The sequence below is a fragment of the Stigmatopora argus genome, chromosome 12, assembly GCF_051989625.1.
Source record: "Stigmatopora argus isolate UIUO_Sarg chromosome 12, RoL_Sarg_1.0, whole genome shotgun sequence".
NCBI lineage: Eukaryota > Metazoa > Chordata > Actinopteri > Syngnathiformes > Syngnathidae > Stigmatopora > Stigmatopora argus.
The window spans coordinates 8,536,656-8,560,392 of NC_135398.1; the positions used below are offsets into that span (position 1 = coordinate 8,536,656).

The 23,737-nt window shown below is 41.5% G+C and overlaps 5 protein-coding genes across 18 annotated transcripts in view; 3 read left to right on the forward strand and 2 right to left on the reverse strand.

Annotated features, from left to right (window-relative positions):
* The first annotated feature begins 1,743 nt into the window (after positions 1 to 1,743).
* Positions 1,744 to 5,164, forward strand: LOC144085886 (histone-binding protein N1/N2-like). 2 transcript variants are annotated; one of them, XM_077615560.1, is made up of 11 exons: positions 1,744 to 1,846; positions 1,943 to 2,062; positions 2,640 to 2,720; positions 2,785 to 2,894; positions 3,207 to 3,590; positions 3,656 to 3,702; positions 3,894 to 3,982; positions 4,054 to 4,127; positions 4,207 to 4,395; positions 4,805 to 4,965; positions 5,038 to 5,164. In XM_077615560.1, the coding sequence occupies exons 2-11, from the start codon at positions 1,962 to 1,964 to the stop codon at positions 5,116 to 5,118; spliced, it is 1,317 nt and encodes a 438-aa protein (XP_077471686.1). In that variant the 5' UTR covers positions 1,744 to 1,846; positions 1,943 to 1,961; the 3' UTR covers positions 5,119 to 5,164. The 2 variants fall into 2 exon arrangements, with proteins under 2 accessions (XP_077471686.1, XP_077471687.1); XM_077615561.1 differs by having other exon boundaries at positions 3,897 to 3,982.
* Positions 5,165 to 6,480: 1,316 nt separating this feature from the next.
* gpbp1l1 (GC-rich promoter binding protein 1-like 1) lies at positions 6,481 to 14,221 on the reverse strand. Of its 6 annotated transcripts, none has more exons than XM_077616147.1 (12): positions 14,151 to 14,221; positions 11,608 to 12,788; positions 11,399 to 11,513; positions 10,394 to 10,523; positions 9,143 to 9,477; positions 8,995 to 9,070; positions 8,504 to 8,715; positions 8,305 to 8,433; positions 8,072 to 8,227; positions 7,593 to 7,717; positions 7,119 to 7,221; positions 6,481 to 7,047 (listed from the first exon to the last, which is right to left on the reverse strand). In XM_077616147.1, exons 3-12 carry the CDS (start codon positions 11,456 to 11,458, stop codon positions 6,877 to 6,879), a joined length of 1,497 nt encoding a protein of 498 aa, XP_077472273.1. In that variant the 5' UTR covers positions 11,459 to 11,513; positions 11,608 to 12,788; positions 14,151 to 14,221; the 3' UTR covers positions 6,481 to 6,876. The 6 variants fall into 6 exon arrangements, with proteins under 6 accessions (XP_077472273.1, XP_077472270.1, XP_077472276.1 ...); XM_077616144.1 differs by having other exon boundaries at positions 14,016 to 14,210; XM_077616150.1 differs by having other exon boundaries at positions 8,519 to 8,715; positions 14,016 to 14,209.
* LOC144086267 (transmembrane protein 69-like) lies at positions 13,936 to 15,896 on the forward strand. Of its 3 annotated transcripts, XM_077616154.1 has the most exons (4): positions 14,206 to 14,232; positions 14,485 to 14,560; positions 14,924 to 14,969; positions 15,060 to 15,896. In XM_077616154.1, the coding sequence occupies exons 2-4, from the start codon at positions 14,535 to 14,537 to the stop codon at positions 15,729 to 15,731; spliced, it is 744 nt and encodes a 247-aa protein (XP_077472280.1). In that variant the 5' UTR covers positions 14,206 to 14,232; positions 14,485 to 14,534; the 3' UTR covers positions 15,732 to 15,896. The 3 variants fall into 3 exon arrangements, with proteins under 3 accessions (XP_077472278.1, XP_077472280.1, XP_077472279.1); XM_077616152.1 differs by lacking the exon at positions 14,485 to 14,560 and having other exon boundaries at positions 13,936 to 14,232; XM_077616153.1 differs by lacking the exon at positions 14,206 to 14,232 and having other exon boundaries at positions 14,404 to 14,560.
* A 311-nt stretch (positions 15,897 to 16,207) lies between these two features.
* On the reverse strand, positions 16,208 to 23,497 carry ipp (intracisternal A particle-promoted polypeptide). Of its 6 annotated transcripts, none has more exons than XM_077616142.1 (10): positions 23,356 to 23,497; positions 19,226 to 19,614; positions 18,930 to 19,141; positions 18,632 to 18,851; positions 18,357 to 18,509; positions 18,119 to 18,286; positions 17,638 to 17,775; positions 17,448 to 17,570; positions 17,127 to 17,347; positions 16,208 to 17,003 (listed from the first exon to the last, which is right to left on the reverse strand). In XM_077616142.1, exons 2-10 carry the CDS (start codon positions 19,506 to 19,508, stop codon positions 16,779 to 16,781), a joined length of 1,743 nt encoding a protein of 580 aa, XP_077472268.1. In that variant the 5' UTR covers positions 19,509 to 19,614; positions 23,356 to 23,497; the 3' UTR covers positions 16,208 to 16,778. The 6 variants fall into 6 exon arrangements, with proteins under 6 accessions (XP_077472268.1, XP_077472266.1, XP_077472264.1 ...); XM_077616140.1 differs by having other exon boundaries at positions 23,246 to 23,387; XM_077616138.1 differs by lacking the exon at positions 23,356 to 23,497 and adding an exon at positions 19,993 to 20,109.
* The window catches only part of LOC144086268 (SH3-containing GRB2-like protein 3-interacting protein 1), a 31,607-nt gene continuing 30,639 nt past the window's right edge, over positions 22,770 to 23,737 (forward strand). Inside the window, exons 1-2 of the mRNA XM_077616155.1 lie at positions 22,770 to 22,916; positions 23,384 to 23,541. The gene's annotated coding sequence lies outside the window, so the exon portion shown is untranslated. The remainder of the gene's footprint in view (positions 22,917 to 23,383; positions 23,542 to 23,737) is intronic.

Genomic DNA, 23,737 nt, shown 5'->3' on the forward strand with positions numbered 1-23,737 from the left:
TGATTGAAGAACCCTTCAAGGAAATAGACACTTTAAAAATGTCTTAACCCTTGACAGGGTAATCTAATCCAAATGAATTGGACATCTAGCACCGTCCTTGGCACTGAAACATACACATACAATCCTCCCAGTTTAAATTAGTTGGGCAACCATTACGTATTGTCAATAGTAGGCAATGAGTAAATAGTAAATATCTATTTATAAATATCAAAGTTTTTATGAAACACAATGAAAAAATTCCGAAAATGTCATTTACTGTTTGATTCATCAGTATATCAGTAGACTGAAGCATTTTAACAAAACATCACCCCACCAAATTAGAAGAAAAACCGTATCAATATGAGGAAAACTAAAGTAACACAATTTCGCTAAAGGATTTATTAAACATTTAATCTTAATTTCCTGCGTTTGACATTTCTTTCTCTAATGGAGGGAACACTTTAAAATGAAATGAACAAATACTGAGACCCTCCACCTCTCCCCTGCATCTCTCTCGCTGTCACTGATTGATGTTCTTACATGCTGTTCCCATGGGAACCATATCAAGGGCCAGAGAAGAGGGTCTACACAATAATAATCTCTTTCGGCAAGCGTCATATCAATCAAACACTGTTGTCATCTGTTATTTCACAATGGGCGTGCAATTGCTGCAACTAAATGTTTGAAGGGCATTCATGTCCTTCATCCTGGACCTGATGCATCCTCGAAACATACATAAACAAAATTGCGATATTTTTACATGTTGATAACAGCTATGATTAGTCTGTCAGGTAGTACTGAATTGATGGAAATATACAGACAGGCACTGTTTAGAAAGGTTGGGTAGTGCATAAATTATATTGTTTGAAGTAAGAACTGAGATTGTGTTGATGAATCTCAGTGTGACATCGATTGGATGGCAGGTCCAGACATGTATAACAAGGTACGTAATGACATTATGGAAGCAGTGGGAGGGAAAAACTCACTTTCCATCACAGCAGGGAATGACATAGTAGGCATGTACATCACATCCACACACCCACACAAACAAAACCATTGGCAGTACCTTTGCTATGTTTGAAAATACAGTGATTTGAAATGAATTTTGTTTTATTGGTCATATATACCCGCCCCGATCATGCAGATGATGCTTTTTAAAATAGAAAATGCCCTCAAACCTCTTGCCTTAGATCAGTCATGCACATGTAAACAATGAGTATGCTACATAACACTAAAGTCTGAACAGCAATGATAATTCTGCAATTCATCCATCAGCCCTGATATAAAAAATTAAAATCCCAAACTACTATTTATGTGGCAACTTGACAGGACTTCACCCACCAAAGAACCACTGCACTACCAGGTCACTGAGTTCACCCAGGTAGTGACCATCTCAGAAGGTCATGTCATGCCACCAATTTTGGTTTCATTTTACCATTTGCGTCATTTGCTGAGACAGCATATGTGCTGAGACTAAACAAAACTCAATAGTCACCCCGTTAGATACTGTCCAAGGTTTTTTCTTATTGTTTTCCTTGTTAGTAATGCTAAGCCATAAATATGCACTTTTAATTCATTTCGGTTAGTAAACATGCAACTCATTCAGCGATACCCCTGGAAAAAAACACATTCCGAATTACAACATAAGTGCAATTTCAGATACTATTTATAGGGCGAAAAGTTACTCAGCACTACTGTCGCTAATACGTGTATGCGCCTTTAAGAACCCCGCCCACCATGTTGAACCCGGAAGAGAGACCCAAGCATTGGCGCCAAATGCAAGCATAAGAACGCATGCGATCCCAGTACGACGTCACGCCACTCATCCCCATACGTTTCCTTTTAAATACGACTCATCGCCGTCAAGGTTCGTTAGAACAATCTCACATATACTGTCAAGGATCATATTTTACTTTTGCTGTATGTACTATGCATTAACAATTATTTTGTGAACTTTGTGCAGACCGGGCTTTTTAGTAGACATGGAAGAAGCCAATAAGCTTATCGGTGCAGGGAAAAAACACCTGGTGATGGGAAAAGTAGTGGATGCGGTGAGCACTTTTCAGGAGGCCTGCGGAATACTGTGAGTTTAATAAAGATTTTTATAAGGTTACTGGAATCTCATCAAACTGTCAAGTGGTACACGAAAAAAACCACAAAAGTGCATAAACTTTAGATTTTGCGGCTTTTTAAAATTTAAAAAGCTTCCCCCAATACATGTCACATTTGCAGGCAGAATGGGCGTTAAATTGAATATTAGGGGCATATTTCGGTTTAGGAGTTGTAGGTAGGTTTACTAATTAGTGTTTTATCACTCAAATGCTCATGATAGGTGCCCAAAATCAGATCATGTGGGAAATTACCTTATTTATACTATAAATTATACTACTATTTGTACTTATACTATAATATAAGTCGCACTAGCCAAAGAATGCAGAATGAAGAAAGAACATATAAGTCATATTTTGGGACAGCAAGTTTATCAGAGAAATGAACAACAAACATGCATTAAACTATCAATAATAAAATGAACAAAAGGCTATGTAGCCATTTGTTAAAATTGTAATATTACAAGATTAAAATTGAAATATGACCCATTCTTCTATTTTTTGGAGCTGCTCATTGAAGTTTTTTTTTTTAATGTTTTTCTTCCCCTTCAGAGCTAAAGAATACGGAGACACTGCAGATGAGTGTGCCGAGGCATTCTTTTTGTGTGGTAATGCGCTCTTGGGTTTGGCGAGGTAGGAATGCCCTTTTTAAATGATTTTATAAAGGGCCAAGCTGAATAATGGTGTTCTGCTGCAGGATGGAGAATTCTGTTCTCGGCAACGCTTTGGAAGGAGTTCCGGAAGGTGATGATGATGAGGATGAGAAGCCAAAGGACTCCAATGTGGAGAGCACAGAAAGTGTCGATGGTGAGGGAAGGTTAACTCGTCATTCTGACTGAAAGCGAGCATTTGCTGGAAGACCTCCCACTCCAAAAAGATTGGACATCTAATGCCGTCACTGGTCATCTTTCATTCAATGGGTTAAATATGGAATTTAAAAAAAAACACTTTAATCTTATTGGGGGCCTTAACCAGATTGTATTTCTGGTTTGCACAATGAAGGGGGGGGAAATAATATATATTTTCATTAATTTGAATGTCTAACTTTAGGGTGTATTTTAGTTTCCTTGGCGTTCTGGTGAGTTTTAGCTTTAAGGCTTTTCTGACTTTCATAAACAGATAAGACCAGAGATGAGCTGAGGGTTCAAGTTTATGACGCTATGGCGGAGAAATCTGAAGATTCCCAAAAGAAAGATGACGGTGACAAAAAGGGTGATGTAAATGGAAGCCAATTGGAGGAAAATGAGGAAGACAAAGCTGAACATGTAAAAGGAGATGAGGCGAAAAGCGCAGCTGACAAGAAGGTGGACGAACCAGCGGATGATGCAGGGGAATCGACATCAAGCAAAATGGAAGCTGCGGCTGACAAGACGCTAAAGGAATCCTCAGACAAAATGGAAGATGGTGAAACCGATAAGAAGGCAGACAAAAAGGAAGGTGAAGTACAAGAAATGGATGTCGATAAGACGGAGGATGAGGATAAACCAGCAGAGGAAGCTGAAGGTGGGTTAATCTCATTTGGTTCCAAGTCTGAAAAATTCTACCAATGTTTTTCTTTTTCTTTCTAGATGAAGCTGAAGAAAGTGCAGGAGAGGAGAACGACGCTGGAGAAAAGGTACAACAACAAAAAATGTGCTAATATTGAGAACCTTTGCTACTCACAATATGGTGATGCAACCATTACATGGGTCAGGAAATCGTTGTACCGTGTTCTGGAATACAAAGTATTGCACTTCATGACCATTTTTGAGGTTTCGCAAAATCCCTTAATGTTGAGCTTGCGCAATTTGAAAGTGAGTGTTTTAGCAGGAGAGCGACGAGGAGGGGGAGGAGGAGGTGGGGAACCTCCAGCTTGCCTGGGAGATGCTGGAAGTAGCCAAAGTCATCTATAAGAGGTTCGAGTGGACTCTGGAAGAAAAACGTCACTCGATTCCAAACTTCATTTTCTTTGTCCTTCTGGGTGTAGAAAAGAGTCGAAGGAAGACCAGCTCATGGCGGCGCAGACTCACTTGAGACTCGGCGAAGTTTCCGTCGAGTCAGGTCGGTGGAAGGTTTCTTTTCGACGGCGGCGGCGGTGGTCGTGACGCAATCTGAGTGCTGGCTTGCACCCTGCCCGCAGGGAATTACAGCCAAGCGGTGGAGGATTTCCAGGAGTGCCTTTCTCTTCAGCTCCAACACTTGGACTCGGACAGCAGGCTTGTGGCCGAGACGCACTACCAGCTGGGTGTGACCTTTAGCTTGAACCAGCAGTTCGGCGAGGCCATCCAGGCGTTTAACCGCTCCGCGTCGCTCATCAAGAGCAGGCTGGGTGAGATGCGCTCGCCAACTTTGCGTGCTGGGCGCTGCCCATTTATTTCGCTCAGCGATTAATCTATCGATGAGTTAGGTCGTTTGATTAAAAATAAGTCATTGGGTTAAAAAAAAAGATTCAATGCATTTTGAAATAATTTGAGATGGAAACAGGGATATTTATTATTATATATTACTCATTATTATATTGAGAATTCTCACTGTGGCCATGTTAGATGAGTTATTTAGTATTTACTGTTCCCACGAGAGGACAGCGTATCCTAAAAAAAACTAAATACAACTTTCAAAACAAGCCATTACAACAGCAGTCATTGAAGCAGTGAAATTTTCAAATTAAAATACTCTATTTAATCGATTTAAACATGGCAACGCTAATCGACATCCTTTCTAACCGGTTGTTTGGACAGAAAACCTGCAAGGGTCGATGAAAAACGCGGTCGAGGTGCTCTCCGAGGAACGGAAAGAGGTGGACGAGCTGGAGTCGCTGCTCCCGGACATCCAGGAGAAGGTGGTGGACGCCGCCGAAGGCCTGAAAACGCTCGCCACCGAGGCCTTCAAGGCTGCGCTGGTAGGCCAATCACACCGTATTGTTGGCTCACGGCAAAGTAGATTTTTGAGTGACCTTTTCTTTACTCGACAGGAGGGCGCCACCCCTTCAACCGTGTCCGCTGGATGCAATACGGATACTGCCGCAGTGAGTGGTACCAGTAATTGGCCTTGAATGTGATGCTAACAAGTTCATCATGTTCTCGAAATGATGCATTCGGGCCGGCCGCCTTTCCATTTCGGATTTTATTAACTTTGTAAACACACACAATGATGAGCACAATCTGCAGCCGGTCTGAATGCAGCATAACACATCCCACACAGATAAACAAGGTCCAAGTCACTTCTACCAACGGGTCTGCTGCCGTTGCGCCGGTTTCTGACATCAGCCACTTGGTCAGGAAGAAGGTGGGACAGCGATCGAGCTTCAACTGAATAGTAGTGTGCCGCATAATGTGATCTCATCAAGGCATCTGCGTTTTAGAGGAAACCAGAGGAGAGTCCTGTGAAAGAGGGTTTGGTTAAGAAGGTGAAGCAGGATGATACTCGGGAAGCTATTACTGATTCCAGCAAGGCGCACTAAATATGGAAGTGGAAGGGTAAGGGACTGTTATTGTGATTCTTTAACTGTCAGTTATGTACTGATTTGGTCATTGTTTTTCCATTATTCTCTTGCAGTCTGGAACGGGACCATTGTTATCATGTGACCCTGTCATGCATCTTGTTGGACTTGTTTTTTACAAAGTTGAATCCAAATGTTTTCTACGTTGTTGTTGTGTGCTGAGATGATCCCAGCATCTAAACACTGCCAGTTTGGCTACACTTGGTGCACCTGTGTTGATTTAATTACAACATTGAAACTGAAACGTTGGCATACTCTGCGTTCTTGCACAAACCTGATGTTAGAATTCCTGGTTTTGTCTAATAAAAGATTTTCATGTCACATTGTTTTACTTTAATTCTTTAGTAATAATTATAAGACTTCAATGGAACTGGGCTACCTTCAAATCTGCATTCATTTTCATCTCGCAGAGCACTAAGACATGACTAGAAAATTGTGAATCTTTCATTTGGATGGTGCACTCTGTTACCATTATATTTTGAAAACAGTATTTAACCCCACAAAAAGCTGCCATCTACATATGTGGACATAACATTAGTGGTATACAAGTGTAACATACAATGCAATTCAAAATTGGATGTCAGCATATGTTGCATGCATATAGAATCAAATTTTTAGTCATCTTTTGTACTGCTTATCCTCATGGGGTGCTGGAGCCTAATTTGGCCAAGTGTGGTACACCCTAAACTACTAGTTGCTAGTCCCCAACATGGCTTACATGTGGACAATTTAAACAGTCTAACGTACATGTTTTGGGCAGCATTGACCCGTTTCAAAATGTGTTGGATGTCTAGCACCCCCAAAAGACAGGCCATGAATAACCATAACAGTTTAAGAAAGTTTCTCCTGACATTCAGAAATGGAGCTAAAGAAATCAGAATCAAGCACCACATTTAGCATGTTGAAACAATGAGCTTGTCAGGAACCAATTTTATTAATATCATTAATAATGTGTCATCAGCATCATCAATGAAATGAGTTAGTCTGTTTAAAGCAGAATCAAGTGTGCATTCATTGCCCTTTTTCTTGATGAACACTTCAGTTCCACAAAGCAAGGAAGAAAAAGGAGGAAGGGGTCTGGGTCAGAGAGCAGGACTGCAGTGAAGGAGGAAACGCAGGGAAAACAACGTCTGGCAGAGCAGAATTCTCCTCCTTCACTGGGATATGATTGGTTTTTCCCTTGTGCAAGAACAACAACAAAAAAAAGAATCAAAAATTCAAAATGGTGCTCTAAAAACAAAGATGAGAGGAAGGAGGGCAGGTGGCTTTGAGATGTGTTGCTTTCTCTTCTTTTTGTTCCGTAAAGCCACGTTAGGATTTGATGCAGTCATCGTCGTCCGAGGTCTGGCTGCTGCTACTGGTTTCCGACTCGGAGCCCTCCTCCATGTGGGCCTCCGCTACACTCCTCCAGGGGGTGAAGTGGAGGGTGACACCCCGCGCTCTCGGGAAGACCCCATTCTTCGGCAAGCCGTTCTTCTTCAGCTGCTCGGGCCGCACCGAGGGGTAGCACACGTGAGTTGGTGTTGCGAACGATGGAATTTACGCTCGCTCACCTGCTCGGTCTTTGTCTGGAACTCTCGCAGCTCGTCTTCCGTCAAAGGCAGGAAGTTGTCATCGTTTTCCGGGTACTCCTGCCAGCCCATGGCCTTCAGCAACCTGGAAAAATGTGGTTCTAAAAATGTGTTTTTTTTCCTGCATACGCATTCAGGGGTTTACAAAATAGCTTGTGTTGAAAAAAATACTATGTGATAAAAATTGTCTCTAAAAAGAAAAAAAAAAGTCCTCAATTCCCAACCCATGCCTAAATATTCTACTTTGTGACAACATTTAGGTCAATAAGAAAGTATCAAGTTCCCAGACTTGAGAATCCAATGTAAACGGCGCTAATAAATCCCCCTCTGACAATTTTACCACAAATTTCCCCAATAAATCTTCACAAGGTGCTGGTGTTCTTGGAAAAAAATCTGTGTTCCGCCATCATGCAGCTAGAAATCCAAAATATGTAGGACTGCCATGTATACTTGTACCTGTGCTCAGCCTCCAAAGAGCTAGACAGATGTTCCGGGTCCGAGTCACTGAGGGAGTAGGACAGACCATTTTCATGGCAGACATCTTCACTGTAGGTTTTGGGCTCGGGGGTGCTGCTTTCACCCTGCACACAGTAACTAACTCATTACCTGGCATTCATTTTTGCCTGGTAACGCGGGAATTTGTTCAAATAGGAAGCCAAAGATATAAATAAACAGAAATCACATGTTGTTGTGTGAGATTACAGAACAAATGAACAACAACAATCCTGTGTTGGACAAGGTCAAACTTCTACTTTGCAAGAAAAGTTCAAAACACCATTTTTTTTATCCGAGCGTGAAATTCTCAGTCGAGCAGAGTCAGAATTTAACGGACAGGTGGTAATTCTAATCACAAATAATGCGACATTTGTCAGCCGAACATCTATGATGCAAATTATTATTTTTTTGCCTTTGCTGCGTGCCGTGTCACTACTGACCTCTCCCGACGTTCCCGGGCTGCTGCTGGTTGTCAGTTCTCCAGTGCCCTCATCCTTCAGTGCTCGCAAAAAGTCGCTCTTTCTATCCGGACCGCGGCGCATCAGCTTCAGCCTCGACGGGGCAATGTCTATGGGGGGTGTGGTGCTGGAAGGATTCTGCAAGGATGGCAAAACAGACACCGTATCATACTAGTGCTTTTTAATCTCGAGTGCTTGGCAGAAGGAAAACACACCTCTTTCGGGGTGTTGTGCTGCGGTGCACTGACCAGGGTGCTGGGTTTAACGGCTGAAGCGGGGTTGGTGAAGACGGAATCTCGGACAGACTTGGCAATTTCCCTCGTGCTGGCTTTCCACTGGGTGCTCTTTAAAAAGACGTTTTTTTTGTTTTAAAAAGACTTGGTTGGACAACTTTCCAAAGAAATTCTGACATACTGCAGTCCGTCGTACTTTAGTAGGGGCCACGGCAGGCTTCGGGATCAGATTCTTGTAGACGCTGGAGCCTGTGATGGGTGCTTTACCGGCGTTGGCGGACAACACGCCAGCACTGGCGAAGCCGGCAGAGAAGGCGGTGCTGGGGTCCTCCTTGGAAATCTTCTTGATCACTAACATTTTGGATGCCATCTGCTTGCCACTTGGAGGATTTTCTTCAGAGGAGAAGAAATCCAGAGGACCGTTACTCTTTATAGGACTCCCATTTAAATGTGAAAATTTAAAAAAAAATCAACTTTAGTGTTATTTCACTTTATATTCTATATATAGTTGTAAATAAGACCTGGTGTCCACATGTGTGGACGTCACATTTTAGGTCATGTAGGTCCTACTAATATAGCATATTTTATATCACCCAAAGTAGTAAATTCACCATTAGGGGAAAAAAACACAGTTCAGCTCTCAGAATACAGACAATGACTTAGATCTCATACCCCACACTCCAGCATGAGGAGCCACTGCTCTCATCTGAGTTCCGGGCTTTCCAGTTGTTTCAGGGTTGAGGGAAGGCTACGAAACACAGACAACAATTGAAGACTGTCACGTGAAACCCACCGGCACTGTGTGGAAATAAGTACTCACAAAGTCCTCCTCCACAAACTTCAGCTTATCATCCTTATTGTCTTTACGTTCTTCATTGGGAAACTTATCCTGGTACGAGTTGCCCTTCCGTGGATGGAAGTTTCCATTGCGCTGCCTGTGCCCTCCCTGCCTGTCCCTGTCACCCCCTCCCCTTTTTGGGTGGCGTCCTTGGTGGTGGTGGTGGTGGCCGTCTTGAGCGCCCCGCGGCCCTCCGTGCCAGCTGGTTGTTTCCTTCCAACATGAGCCCCCTGCTAAACCACTGTGCCCTCCTTTGGCTACGCCTGAATCCACAGAGTCATGTCTCAGAAGGAGTGAGGGCTGCTGCCATCCATCACCTAAGAGAAATCAAACACACTTTTTAACATTCACATTGTTTTTTTTCCATTCCACAATGATGGTCCATCCCCCACCAATTGAAAACTTTAGTGCCTTCACTTTCATCCTAGGATAATCGGATCTTGTCTTCCTGCCATCAATTGACAGTGTTTGTTATCGGGTCATCCTGAGTTCATCAGCACGAGTGCCCATTTTAAATTTTGCTTTCGGAGCGATGGTTATGTTATTGATGCTTTGCCAACTGCTGGATTATATAAAAAAAATCAATGTACCAAACTTGGACCCACAAGCAACGTGCAAATTAGAACCAAGAAATTCAAAGATAAATAGACGAAAATATTCACAACCATTCTCCCTCCGGACAAACAGAATAAAACACATACTTAAATGGAACAATACGTTGGTCTATATGAAAATTTCCAAACTGAAGTATCATTGAGGAAAAAATGTAAACGTGCTCCCAATAATGTAATGGTCATTATAACACTAAATAGTTCCAATAGTATTACATCTCACAAGGCTGATGACAATTTAAGTACAACTTTAGTAATTTTGCCATCTCTTATTGTACGTAATACTCTGTGACGAGTTTGTACATCTGCAACTGGACAGCTACTCTACAGCATTTCCCAAAGGGACAAGATAAAAAGTCATCAAAATTACTTGGAATGAGATACTCATACACAACACCTCAGGCTTGTTACCATGTCCCAAATGATATTATAGCAAGCATTGAGCGACAGACACATTGCCTCACATTCTCTCAGTACACAGCACATTTTCAATGTACACTTATTCTCCCAGACAATTATTAGTCTCATCCATCTTTAGATTAGGATCACAAGGGCAGCAGTACTCTGCCCAACTGCCACATTTGCTCCCGGTAACACGCTTGCACTTCTTCACGTTTAATACCTGTCGGAGCACGCAAGGAGCCATTGTTGAAGAAGCCATCGGAAGAATTGTGGCGGCGGCGGCTCACAGCATTTCTGCTTTCCCTGTGGTGGTGGGGCTCGCCTTGTTTATCGTGGGTGGCAGCAGGGGACTGAAAGAGGCCATGAAAAATGTGTTGAGTCAGTGAGGGAAAAACCATCTATAATTCAGTCAACTCTTACAGACCGCTTAGCAGTGTGATAAAAAAAATGAAATTGGGAAATACGCAAAAATGTCTGCCTTGTTACGGCAAGAAGAATCCTCGCATGCACCATACAATTTAAAAACACCATGAAGCCAAAACAATGGCATTAGACATCGGGTTGCAATCCCTGAACAAACAGAGCTTGTTTCTCAGTCTTGAATGCAGATATTCTGCCAGCTGGGAAACTTCCGGAACTCCAGACAATATCGAACAGCATGTCCACAATATGAGGCAATTAAACAATACAATGACAATGACACACCCTACACCTGCTCAATTTAATCTGTCAGACTGCCCTTTAAAACCTTTATCATGTACATACCAGTAGAACAAATTTTGTTTGAGTGAAAAGGTACAGAATGTCATCTATTCAATATGAAATAGAGGACAAAAACAAATTGTTTTTAAAATGGCGGTACTATTTTAGCCAATCAAATTAGATTATCTCCGATTGTCCCATTTACTCGTCACGCATTGGCTATCCAGTCAGTAAAAAGTTGAAAACTTGTCTCGTTTCTTAGGTCTTCAGTAAAAAAAAGTCTTTCAAATTCTCCGGTGAAATATATTTTAAAAAATAGCATTAAGTCTAAAAAAAACCTTGAGGAAACCTGCCGAGGACGTAAAGTACAAACAATGACAATGAAAAAAAAAATGCATCTTTTTGTCAGACCGCTCAGACCCCTAGCCAGAGCATATTGTACATGGTATTATCCAAGTGAGGGTTGAAGCTTCACCATTCCCTCACTACCTCACTCACATAAATATAATGTGAACTAACCAACCTTGGCAGGCTGGGGTGTGGAGAAGTTAAGCCAGGCAGGGACAAAGTCATGCTGCGCCATTTAGGTCCAGTGTTTCTGGTCAGTGGATTGAGGCATCAAACCTCATGGCCAGGATCTGGGAAAGAAAAAGATATGAAAGGCTCATGACTTTCAACTCAATTTTAATGTACAAAGCCCTTGAAAGATATGCGAAAACTCAATATAGTTACCCCAGAGTCAATGGCTCTGAAGTCCTCGGCCTCCTCCCTTCGTCCGTTTGGGCCTCTGCTCTTCAGGCCTTTTAGCCCTTACAGACGGGGAGCGGCACAATGACTACCCCTCTAAACGTCTGCCCCAACAGTGCAGCCCCTTTTCCCAGAGGCAGAAAGCTGTGTCCAGGGTGGATCACTGGAAGATGGGTCAAATGGTTGGAGGAATGATCTGGAATTGGTGATCCAGAAAACTGGCCAAGCAAGGAAGCAGATGGATTTCCCAAAAAACAAAAAGTGCAGCTGTCTCCGAGGAACAGGATTTTTCAAGATGCTCCACAGCAAATCAGGACCCGAGTGATTCTGTTTTCAAGTCCAAGATGCTTCTGAAGTTTCTCAGTGATTTTTTTAGGACATATGAAACATGATCAGACTTTGTCGACTAGAAAAAGACGATATTGAAAAGAGGTCATTTGTCGCACTGGCGCGGATGAGCTACGTTTGTGTTTGTGTCAATGCTTTTTCCCAGGCACAGGGACACCTTTTCGCATAACACTTCCACTCTGACACAGAGTCGGCGAGAACGAAACAAGTGTTGTCCTGCCACACCGTGGGCCAGTAGGTTTTGGCATTAATTGTACTTTTACCGAATCATTTTTGAAACTGGTAAAACACACGCAGAAAAGAAAAATACTTCAAAAACAGTCTTTTGAAGGAAACTCGCTGCTCACCTCATTAAAATGGTGAAAAGACTGCCAAAATTGGAAGGAAACGGTGCACGTTAATTTAAAGTCACATGACAATGAAGAAAAACAAAACCTGCGTTAGTTACATTGCTGTCATTTTCCTTTCTGGTTAGTGAAATATTGAGGTTGCTGGGTAATTCATGATAAAGAATTGAACATGGCCTGATTCGGTTTTACATTTGTAAAATGTCCATTTCTATAATTACCGGAAGGATGGAACTGCGCGAAATTCAGATGTAATAGATATGCGAGCTCAAATCTTGGTAAAAGACTCCCGTATACCAATCAGTCTTTTCAAATAAGACGTTTTAAACTTTTTCTAGGGGCATAAAAAAACAACCCCATAAAAGCCTAAACGGGTACAAATGCTTGAGATGATTTTGGAGGACTTGCTGAATTTGAATTGTTTTCCGATTACTTCCTGGTGTTCCACTTGATTCCGCCAAGGAGCTGCACCTGCAAATCAAAGGGCAATCAACTTATTGACCAAACTTTCAACATAAATGCCTGCTCAAATTGAAAGAACGGCACTGTTGCCATATTTTAATAGTCATTATTTACCATTCTATGTTTTAATAGCAATTATTTACCATTCCATAGTTTGAGAAAAATATATCCAAATAAATCAAGCTAGCATTTCTATTGCAGTAGCCTTGGAGGGGAGCACGGATCTTAAACATAGCTTCAAAAAAATCCAAATATATTCTTTTGGGCTATAAATACGACTCTCTAGCACAAAAGGGAATCGAAGCACATGCCTCTGAAGTTGCAGCCGTCACAGAATCAAAAACTAAAAATGTGTGGGAGCTTCAAATGAAATATTAATGACCAGTATATATAAAAAAACAAAACCACGGCGACAGGACAACACGGAAGTAACTCGAAACCAAAATGGGATTACAGAATCCCCTTCCTGGTCAGTCCATAAACGCATTCTATACACTTAACATCAAAATGAACAAAGTCGGTGCAAACAACGTTGCACTCGCGCTGAACTGTTACGTAATATCTTAACATCAATGAGTTGGCGACACACACCAGCTACTATCGGCAGCAAAGATATTCATTCCACTGCAGGATTTGGCAGTTTACATCGCAAACAACTCACAGGGTCATCTGAAACATTACCATTGTAGGAAAGGGGGAAAAACTATGTGGCCCCTTGCTCTGGATGAAACCAATTCAACACGCAGAGCACACGTTTCAGCACACTCACAAGTTAGGTGTTCAAAGGTGCAATTCGGAACAACAACAAAACGATTCTCATGCCCAAACTCATCAAAGTCAATCACAGCCGAGCGGCGCTCTTAAACTAGAGTTAATCGTTTGCTAACTCGTCATCTGTGTACTTACCTACGTGAACATTAGCAAGCGTTAGCAGTGAGCTGCTGTTATCTAGCCTGTTAACTGAAGCCGAAAACAGAGAGGTATATTGCAAAGAGTTCCTTTGGTCTCGGGGCCTACTCCCCGCGCGACTAACACCTCGCTACTTTGCATGTAATAAAAATCATGTTAATAGCACATTGGAGCGGTTGTCACGACCGGGTAGCATAGGTAAATAAAGCTGGCATCGATGGAACAACACCGTTTCAAAATGGCTGCCTCGGCAGCGGCAGCACACATTCATCAGCTTGCTAAGTGCTAGCGAGCTAACTTGCAATGTTTCGTGACAATATCGCGTACCTTCTTCAAAGCAAAATGGCCTTTAATGTATTCGAGGGTACATGAAGTAGTCCAACAACAACGAAATGACACTCCAGCCTGGGTATAAAGCTCTCGTAGAGTGGCTAGTGGTGTTTGGGTTTTCTTTGCGCTTACCACTCGCGCTGGCAGCTAGGGGATTCGAACAGACTGGGAAATGCTGCGTTCAAGAAGTCACGTCAATATGCAACTGCATAAGGTTCGACTCTGCGAGGTTGCTTTTAAAAGCTTAAATTTCAGCGTTTGTAAAATAAATGTAAAACACACATAACAACCCATCTTTCATTCGTATATAACTGCGTTAAAATTCATACTTTTATTTTCGATAATTCTTCAATAAGGTGGCACGAATGAGTAGCGTGAGTGTTTGCGGATTCAAGAATACTACAAAAATGCCCCCTGCCATGCACAGACAAAATAGTCGATAGCAGAACTTGTCTTTTTATTTCAGGGGGGAAACAGCACGATTTTACTGCATTTTTGCCTTCAACAACGTCTGAAATGATCAGACACGATTTCTTGAGACGGTAGGAAGATCGTTAATTCATCTATTTGTCAGAATGAATACCGAGAGGGAAAAAGTCATTTCAAATGTCAACAACGACTCTAGCGAAGCTAGGCAAAATGTCAACATAAACAGTTAGCGTGCATTTTTGCGATTTAACAAGCAATTAACAAACATTCAAATGAACGGGAGCTTTAATACAAGTACATTGTTGCTGAACTATTACTCGACCTTGCATTAGGTCAAAGATAAAAGTTCTAGGCTAGCAGGTGGAGGTCATCATTGAAGTATACTTTAGAATATGAAAATAAAATATTGTGAACATTTTTTTCATTTGCACTCGTTGGTTTAATATAAGATGGCTCTTTTTGTTGTTGTTTTTTAGATTCAAAATGGTTGGATTTGCGTCTTATCCGACTCTCATTCCGAGGGTAAGTAAAATTAAAAACAGAACAACAAAAAGAAAAAATAAATAATAATAAAATAATTCCTAATGGGATAATAATGTATAATTTTTCCAGGTTCCAAAGTGGAAATCACCTGGATGGACAGAGGGAACCAAAGTTGAAGTGGTCTCTAGGCTCTCGTCGATTTTGATTCCATCCAGATCGACTTCAACCAACAGACTGCTGTGCACCAGCCCTATCAACTGGGCTGGCCCACGTCTGTGCCATTCAGACAAAAGAGAAAGCAAAGAAAATATCAGTTTAAGGGCCATAATTCGAGCTCCCAAACCAGCACTGTACGTTGGTTTCTCTGGGCTCATCCCGTTTGTCTGTGTTCCTCTCCTCATGGCGACAACTCAGTCCTTCTACCCCGAAGTGGCTCATGCTCAAATGGTGTACGGGGCATGTATAGTCTCCTTCCTTGGAGGTGCCCGCTGGGGGTTTGCCATTCCTGATGGTAGTCCCGCTCAACCTGACTGGATAAACTTGGGCAACAGCGTCGTTCCGTCACTTATAGCATGGCTGGCACTGCTCTGCAGGGACAATGTCGTAGAGGGTTCCACAGTTGTTATAATGGGACTGGGACTGTCTTTATACTATGACCTGACACTGCTACCGGGATACCCTGATTGGTTTAAAGCCATGAGAACCGTCCTTACTCTGGTTGCTACATTTTCACTGGTGACAATGTTGATTTTGAAGAAGTTATGCGCTGAGAAGAAGCTGAAATTATCAACCACTGTTTAAATTTCATCTACGTAAACCTAATAAAGTATTGGGCAAAATCTCAAGTGTTTGGATTAAATGTACTTGTCAAAATTGTCAAATTTTGGATTGTAATCCTCAGCAAACCAACAGATCAGTCAAATGGATAGGCAAAGTATGTTATTAAAATCACAGGAAAACTTAGAATGCACAAGAGGAAGTTTATTTCATTGAAAAGCAATTACCTTTAAATATTTTTCACAACAATGCTGTTTGTTTTAGCGTTAATATGGGGCAGCCAGTCAAAGGGAACTGCCATTTTTTAGGTCAGGGAAGTCCACACTGATCTTCAAAAGCCGCAGTGGGTGCAGCTTTTCATACCAATTATACAAGAGGAGCTATTTTCACAATTTTGGTGTCATAAAAGTGTAATCATTGATTGCAGTGGGATGCTGCCTGTTTCAGGTTAAACAAAATCCTGCAACCACTGTGGCCCTTTCGGAATAGTAACTGTGTTTTCCGTCATTGTAATCAAATATAAAAATCAATGGGTGAAAATTACAACACATCAGCAAACTTGTATTGTTCACTAAGAAAAGAATTCAGTAGTAAGAGCACAGGCTTTGCAACTTTCACCCAACAAGTGTTGTCATGTTTTCGTTAAATAGGCTCAAGTGGTTTGATAAGACCTTCACGTAGCACCACACATGATGTCAACATATTTGAAGAAAGTGAGACAAAGACAAACTGATTTCATATCTGATCTCAAGACAATGCACTCTCTCAAGACTCATAAGCATGGGAGAAAAAAAATTCTCACAAAGATGACTAGAAAAAGCTTGGGAGATAACAGACAAGATGAAATATGTGGTTGATATTACGAGTGAAAATAATTTAAGGGGGACTGAGAGGAGAGATGATTAGGCAGAAATAGCCAGGAGACCTCCCATTAATAAAATGCATAAGAAAACAGCAAGTGTTTGACATATAAATAAACATTCTATGAAAATTTGGAACAAATGTAATCTCAAGGTCCAGCTTCCTTTGATATGGGTTGCTATTGAGTCAAAAGTAGAACACTACAGGTGATCAGAGCACAGCCAGCCCACCATCAGAGCGACTGGCGATCATGTTGCCAACTTCTGTCCACGTGTCCAGGTGAGGGTCGTAGATCTCCACGGAGTCAATTGTCACTGGGGCAGAAAAGGTTCTGCTGGCGGCCCTTCCGCCGACGGCATACAACAATCCATTAACTGCCGACACGGATGCCCCTGCACGTGGCGTAGACATCGGGGCCACTTCAATCCACTTCTCCTGGAAAAAACAGACCCACACAACAGTTCAGAGTTTGCTCCATGGAATTTTCTAATGGAAATAGGCACCCTCCAACTAAAAGGTAAAACAGAAAAGAGTTTTGAAACAACAAGTAAAGGCTACCTGTTCTGGACAGTACTTTTCTACCGTCTCCAAAGCACCCACAGCCTCGTTCCGACCACCCACTGCGTAAATGCAGTTATTGAGGCAGGCCACTCCCACATAGGCTCGACGTGTAAGCATAAGAGGCAAGGCCCTCCACCGACGCGTGATGGGATCGTACGCCTCTGCTGAGCGCAGCTCTGTGCCTTCTTCACTGATTCCTCCAATAACGTAAATAAAACCTTAAATGACACACAATTATGTCTTTGAAGAAAAGTTCATAGACAATATCTTGGCTTAATGGGAAAATTGGTAGTATTTAGTAACGAGATAGTACCAGACCTTGTAGCTCGCAGCAACCAAAATAATAGCGGGGAACGGCCATGTCGCCTATGACCTCCCACTTGTTTTCCTCTGGGTCGTAACGTTCCATTGTGCAACCGATCTCAGAGCCGATCCACCCACCTATATAGAAATCATCCAATAATTAGGGCAATATTTGAGTGTTGCGAGGATTGATAATGGCCTTTACCAAGTGCGTACAGTGCTCCATGGCAAGGGGAGACGCCAACTCCACATCGAGGGAAATTCAGAGAAGCCACAGCAGCCCATTGTTTTGTCACTGGGTCGTATCTCTCCGTGCAGTCAAATATCATCGAGTCTTTCTCTCCTGGTGAGAAACGACAATTAGAGAATGAAAATCCGACTCATGGGGGAAGCATGTCGGAAACAAAAGGATTGCTTTTTTTTCTGTTTCAACACGACCAAGCAATCTTAATCCATGTAACGTTTTTTGGGACTATAGTATTCGATGAAAAAATAACATGCAAAATAATATAACAATCTGTGAATAATTTCACACAAATTGCACTGCAGTATAAGTAAAAAAAAGTGATTTATAGTCTGGAAAATACGGTACATTTGTAAGACAACAGAAAGAACCAAGTGCAACCTGAATGCGTTGTTAAATCATTGCAACTGTGATGGGAAATTTATGGCCTCAGCTTCCTTACCTCCCACCACATAGATCATGCCTTCGAGCACTGCGACGCCCAACCCGCTGCGAGCCTGATGGAGAGAGGACACTGTGGTCCAGTACTGGTTGAAGGTGTCAAAGCGCTCCACGCAACTAAGCGCCCTGCTGTCACTCCACCGGCCACCTTGCAACCGAGTGTATCCTCCTGGAATAACGACAAGGGCAACAGTCCAATCATCCTGAATGAAAAAAAAAATCCGACTTGAAATCAGTACCTATGGCATAAACATATTTCCTAGCTTTTCTTCTCGGTCTCATCTTCACTTGGTGCAGTTGACAGTGCATCTTGTCCTTGGGAGACTTTGTGACTTCAATATACTCCTTTAAAAGCGTCTGCAGGGCTACCCTCAGGCTGAAATCAGTCATACCTTGAAGAAAAGGCAAAATGAGCGAGACAGGTTTGGATCAGATAGAAGCTATTTTAAAAGTCAAAGACGAAATGGAAAAAAAGTTTGTGTAAAGCAAGGTCACGTGTTAGATGTCTCCTCACCCTCTATGTACTTGAACAGCCTCTGTGGCGAAAGTAGAGGGAAGCGCACTGGTTCCAATACCTCCACCACATATTTTTTTCTCTTGGCTACATCTTGGAGAACCCACTCCATAGCCGCAGTGAACACTTGATACTCATCCTCAATTCTCAGCTCTTCACTTCTTAGAAGCTTTATGATCTGATCCTTCGAGAGGCCCCTGAATTCGTCACCAATACAAACCTAATGCACAGTGAATTAAACAATCAATTTTTGATCGAGTTTCTGATCGTAAAACATACACAGCCCAGTATTTCGTACCTCAAGGAAGTGAACGTGAATATAGTTTTCAGAAAACTCCAGCATTTCCATGCAGGCAATCTGCTCAAGGAACTGAAAGATGCCAACACAATTGGATGGATCCATGTGGCCCTTGAGAAACTCACCACATATGCTGACCACCTCGTTGAACTGCAACATATCTGCTGCCAACATCAATTCTTGAACATTGTCTATGGTCACGTTGATAGTGCCTGATGGAGAAAGCAGCACAAAATACATTAATACTGGGATGTTTCCGCACACATTGTAACGTGTAGAACAGACTCAAAGAGTACCTGAATAAACAAAGTCCAGCAAAACCTCAAAAACTCCAGTGCTAACTCCCATAATCTCCACTTCTTCTTTATTGGCTTCGCTCATGCCTCCGGAGAAAAGAGCTGAAAAGTATTGGCTACTGGCCGCCAGCACCAGCCGATGTACTTTGAAGACACGGCCGCCGACCCTCAGCTGAACATCACAAAAGTCCATGCGCAGCCTCATTTTGTTCAACTGGGCAAGGATGAGCCTTGCGTAGTGGTCCGAGGCCAACAGAGCCTGCTCGGGAGCCTGTGTTGCCATGACAGTAGCAGCATCACCAGCACAAGTGGATGTTGACACACATTTGGTGGAAGATGAGAAGGCTGAACAGTTCAACACTGGGTCAATTATTTCCACACCTTTACCTCTGCAAATTATATAAAATAGACAAAAACAGACGCATCAGCAAAGTCAAATCACATATTGTACGTTGAGGTCACAAAACGGTGCCTTGGCTCGTTGAGTGACAACGCAATAAACGTTTAGTATGTTTAATTCCCTATGTAAACACGAGATGTGAAAATACGAACTTTCGGCATCACTCTAACCCAGTATTACACAGAATTATAAAAACCTACTTGGCACAGCACTTAGCATGCTAGTAAATGGACCGACACTTTACATCAAGATGTTAAGAAGAAAATATTAGAGTCACCTTCGTTGCGACTATTAAATCATTAACAAAATCTAGGCTCAAGAGAAGACGCTCAAATTTTCGAGTTTTATTAAATGCATTCTCACTTACAAGTTTATGACGGGCAACTTCCCGTTGTTGACAATCGACTATCGATTGATCTGGTCTATGAGTCCAACCCTTAGTCACAACTAATCAAAGCTTTACGAATTTAAAGAGTGATTCAACGGTAACCGTGTTTGTCATTTTAATAACTGATTTTTTGTGTCATATTTGTTCAATATCATTTTGTTTATTCAATTTCATAGCTGTGCCGCTTGGTTGAGTTGTATAAAATTCAACGTTAGGTGGCAATGTTGCGCGTAAATAATAGAGTACTGCAGCCATTTCAAAACAAATCTAAAATGTGAGGAGAATCAAATCAATCACAATTGATTGGACGTCTATCGCCGTCAGTGGCGGTGAATGAATTAAGTTAGTGCTCTTCTGTTGCCTGACCACCTGCACTGACTTCTACCATGTAAATGGCATACTTACCATAGGCTATAATCATATTTTTAAAATTAATAACTGCAATTTAAACCAAAAATGTGTTGTAGTTCTTTTGCAACACAGTCTGTTTTTAAGATAAGTTAGCACTATGATAAAATATATATTTTTAAAACTTATATAGTATTTTGGCATATGCTTGAATGAGAGAATGTTGCTCTATGCTTAATAATATGATGGGCAATGGTTTAAAGAGTATGAAATTTGTAATGCTGTTTGTTTGTTTTTTACTGCTATATATTTTTCAATGGGTTCTAATTTAATAGAGAATACCGTACTCTGTTTGACTCATACATTTGTAAATTAGACTCTGATGTCAAACCACTTTTCAATTGTCTCTGAATGACTGAAATGAATTAACGGATGACACAGTAAATTCTCCCAGCTGAGGAACACGGATGCTTTCTGGATGTTAAGCATAATAACATTAAAAAATATAGCTCGGATATTTATAATGCTTAAAGCAAGTTTTTTTCTTTTTTTTGCTGACCATTGGTACAATCAGTATTTCCGGTCATCTTCCAGGCACCACCAACCTACGAACTCTGACGCGATGAAGGGGAAAAGAAAAAATATTGTGAGGTTGTGGGAGGAAAAAAATAAATAGTGTGAGGGCCATTCTATGGAAAGCGGTCACCATAATTATCATTCTTCACAAAAACGTTGCGTGTTGGATCCCTGTTCTCTGGTCAGACTTGGTACACTAGGAATGCAAACATCATGAGTTTCAGACTCATGGTAATAGATAATATATTAAAATTAGGTCTAAATCAAGGTCATAGATTACGTTTTTAAGAGCCAAATGTTAACCTTGCGACAATGAATTGTGATTCGGATTTGAGCTTTTTTCACAGCTGAACTTTTGCAAACAGTTTTGTTTATTGAATTTCAGATGCTGTGTGCAAAATTGCATCACAGAAAAATCAGCAAATACTCAGCTGGAAAGGAACCTTCTACGAACCCTCCTCACAATGTTGGAAGCATAGAATTGCCCACAACGTCTTGGGGAAATCAAGAACAGAAATTCTGCGGAAATCACGGGTCCTTGTACAGCCTTTGAATTGTGGGTTTGTTTTTTGTTCCAGTCAAGCCCAACTGTATCTTGCCAGCATAATGTTTCGTGTGTTTTCACTCTGGTGGCTTTAGTTTGTCACACAGTCTTGCTAATATTGAGCCTCCTCGGTACCTGGGAAATTCTGTATTGGCAACGGATAAGCTTGGTGGGCAAAGACGATATAATAAACAGGATTTAGAATGAATGGATTGGTAGTGCTAAATTAGTCCCTTGTGGCTGATTTAGTGTCACCTTTAATCAGTATGATGTGAAGCTTTTCATCCAAACAAGGTGGTCTTAAAAACACAGCGTTTTTGGTTCTTTGCTTTATTTAGCTCAAATAATGTGTCAAATAAGCCAAGTCACATTTATTTATATAGGCCTTCATCACAACGTCTCAATAGGCTTCACAGGCACATGGCCTATAAAAATGATGACATCCTCTGATTTAAACCTCCAAAAGGGCTAGGAAAAACTCTAAACCGCATCTGGGGGATAAAAAAAAAATGCGAGACGGCCCTGGAGATGGACAGCTACTCATTTAATTCATTGGCGGCCGTTTGGCTAGACTTCCAATCCATTTTGACTTGGGGGGCTGGCAGCGATCATACGCCATCGTTACGCCATGATCTGAGGAAAGGGATTTATCATATAACGCCTGGTTTTGCTCCATTGTAAGTTGAAATGATTGCGTGGGACAAGTCATGTCACAGATTATTTCAATGCCGTGTCATTATGTCTACACATTCGTGGCCAATGTTAACTCTTAGGTTGCCATTGATGTCGAATGCATTTTGACTGTGAGAGGCTGAAAACGAATGATGAGCATTTGCATCTAGTCCTACTAGTTTAAATAAATTAGATGTGTATCGTCGTCAATGACAGGCAATGAGTTGAAGCATACGAATTAAAGCAAAAACAACTATAGGAGGGGGGGCATAACCACTGTGAATTTCTGATTTTGTTTATTTTAATCTGATTAATGTTTTAGTTATCAATTTTTAATTGGATTTCTTCATAGCAACTATATACCATCTGTCCCACGGCAAGATAAAAAAAAATCAATAAATTAAATATATATATATAAATAACTGAAACCTGGCAGTAAGTTAAATACTATTAAATTTAGAAAGCAAAACTAGTGTTTTATTAGGGGTCATGAAAACATCATTTTTTTATTTTAAAATGTTAATTTTTTTATTGACAATTTGTTAATGATAATGTTCATGAAAAATATTAATTCATTCATTTTTTTCTACCGTGTATCCTCACAGGGAGTGCAGGGGGTGCTGGAGCCAATCGCAGGGCATAAGGAGACAGACAACCATTCACGCTCACATTCATACCTAGGGGCAATTTAGAGTGCTCAACCAGCCTACCCTGCATGTTTTTGGGTTGTGGGAGGAAACCGCAGTACCCAGAGAAAACCCACGTAAGCCCGGGGAGAACATGCAAACTCCCCACAGGAAGGCCCGAGCTGGGATTAAACCCTCAACCTCAAAACTGTGGGGTCGATGGCTTGTCCACTATTAAAAAAATATAAGATATTTTTTTAGAACAATAATGATTAATAATAATGAAAATAATACTTTTAATTATAATTGAGTTATTTTTTAAAGACCTCAAATAGTCACTTGCCCCATAAAGGGTTAACATAGGGTAGGCAAGAGTGCAAAACAGAGTAGAAGTTTCTGACATGTGCTGTTCTTGGAGTAAAAACTGAGTAAATGCGAGGCTTGTATATGGAATTCATTAGTTTACCAGTTGCTTGGTCTTGCGGGCAGCACTGCTACGGCCTCTAAAACCTCAGCCTATGAGATGGCTATGTTGTGAGCTAATAAAAAAGAAAAAGAAAGAGAAAAAAAGAATACCATTTTATCGATTCTTCTTTCGACCTAGCAACTGGAACCGGATTGGACGGCACGCTTCAGCTTCCCTGTCTCCTATTGGTCCACAGTCTGGCCTGAACGTGAAGGAATCGGACGGAGACAGAGAGGAGGAGTGACATGATTGGACGTGGCCGTACTGAATCCCTAAACCTATTTTCCTGAAAGCCCGTAAGTCAGTTAATGGTCCCTCTACTGAGCATTTTAAGGTGTGACGACAAAACTAATTCGTCCTGCTGCTTCCTCAGTTCTGACTTGTTTAAATTGACAATTCGAGAGCACTGTGAGTCAGTATGTGTGTGCTGACAAATGGGAATGAAGGACGAAGGAAATGAGGAGGAATACGTGTGTATTATTTTTGAAAGGA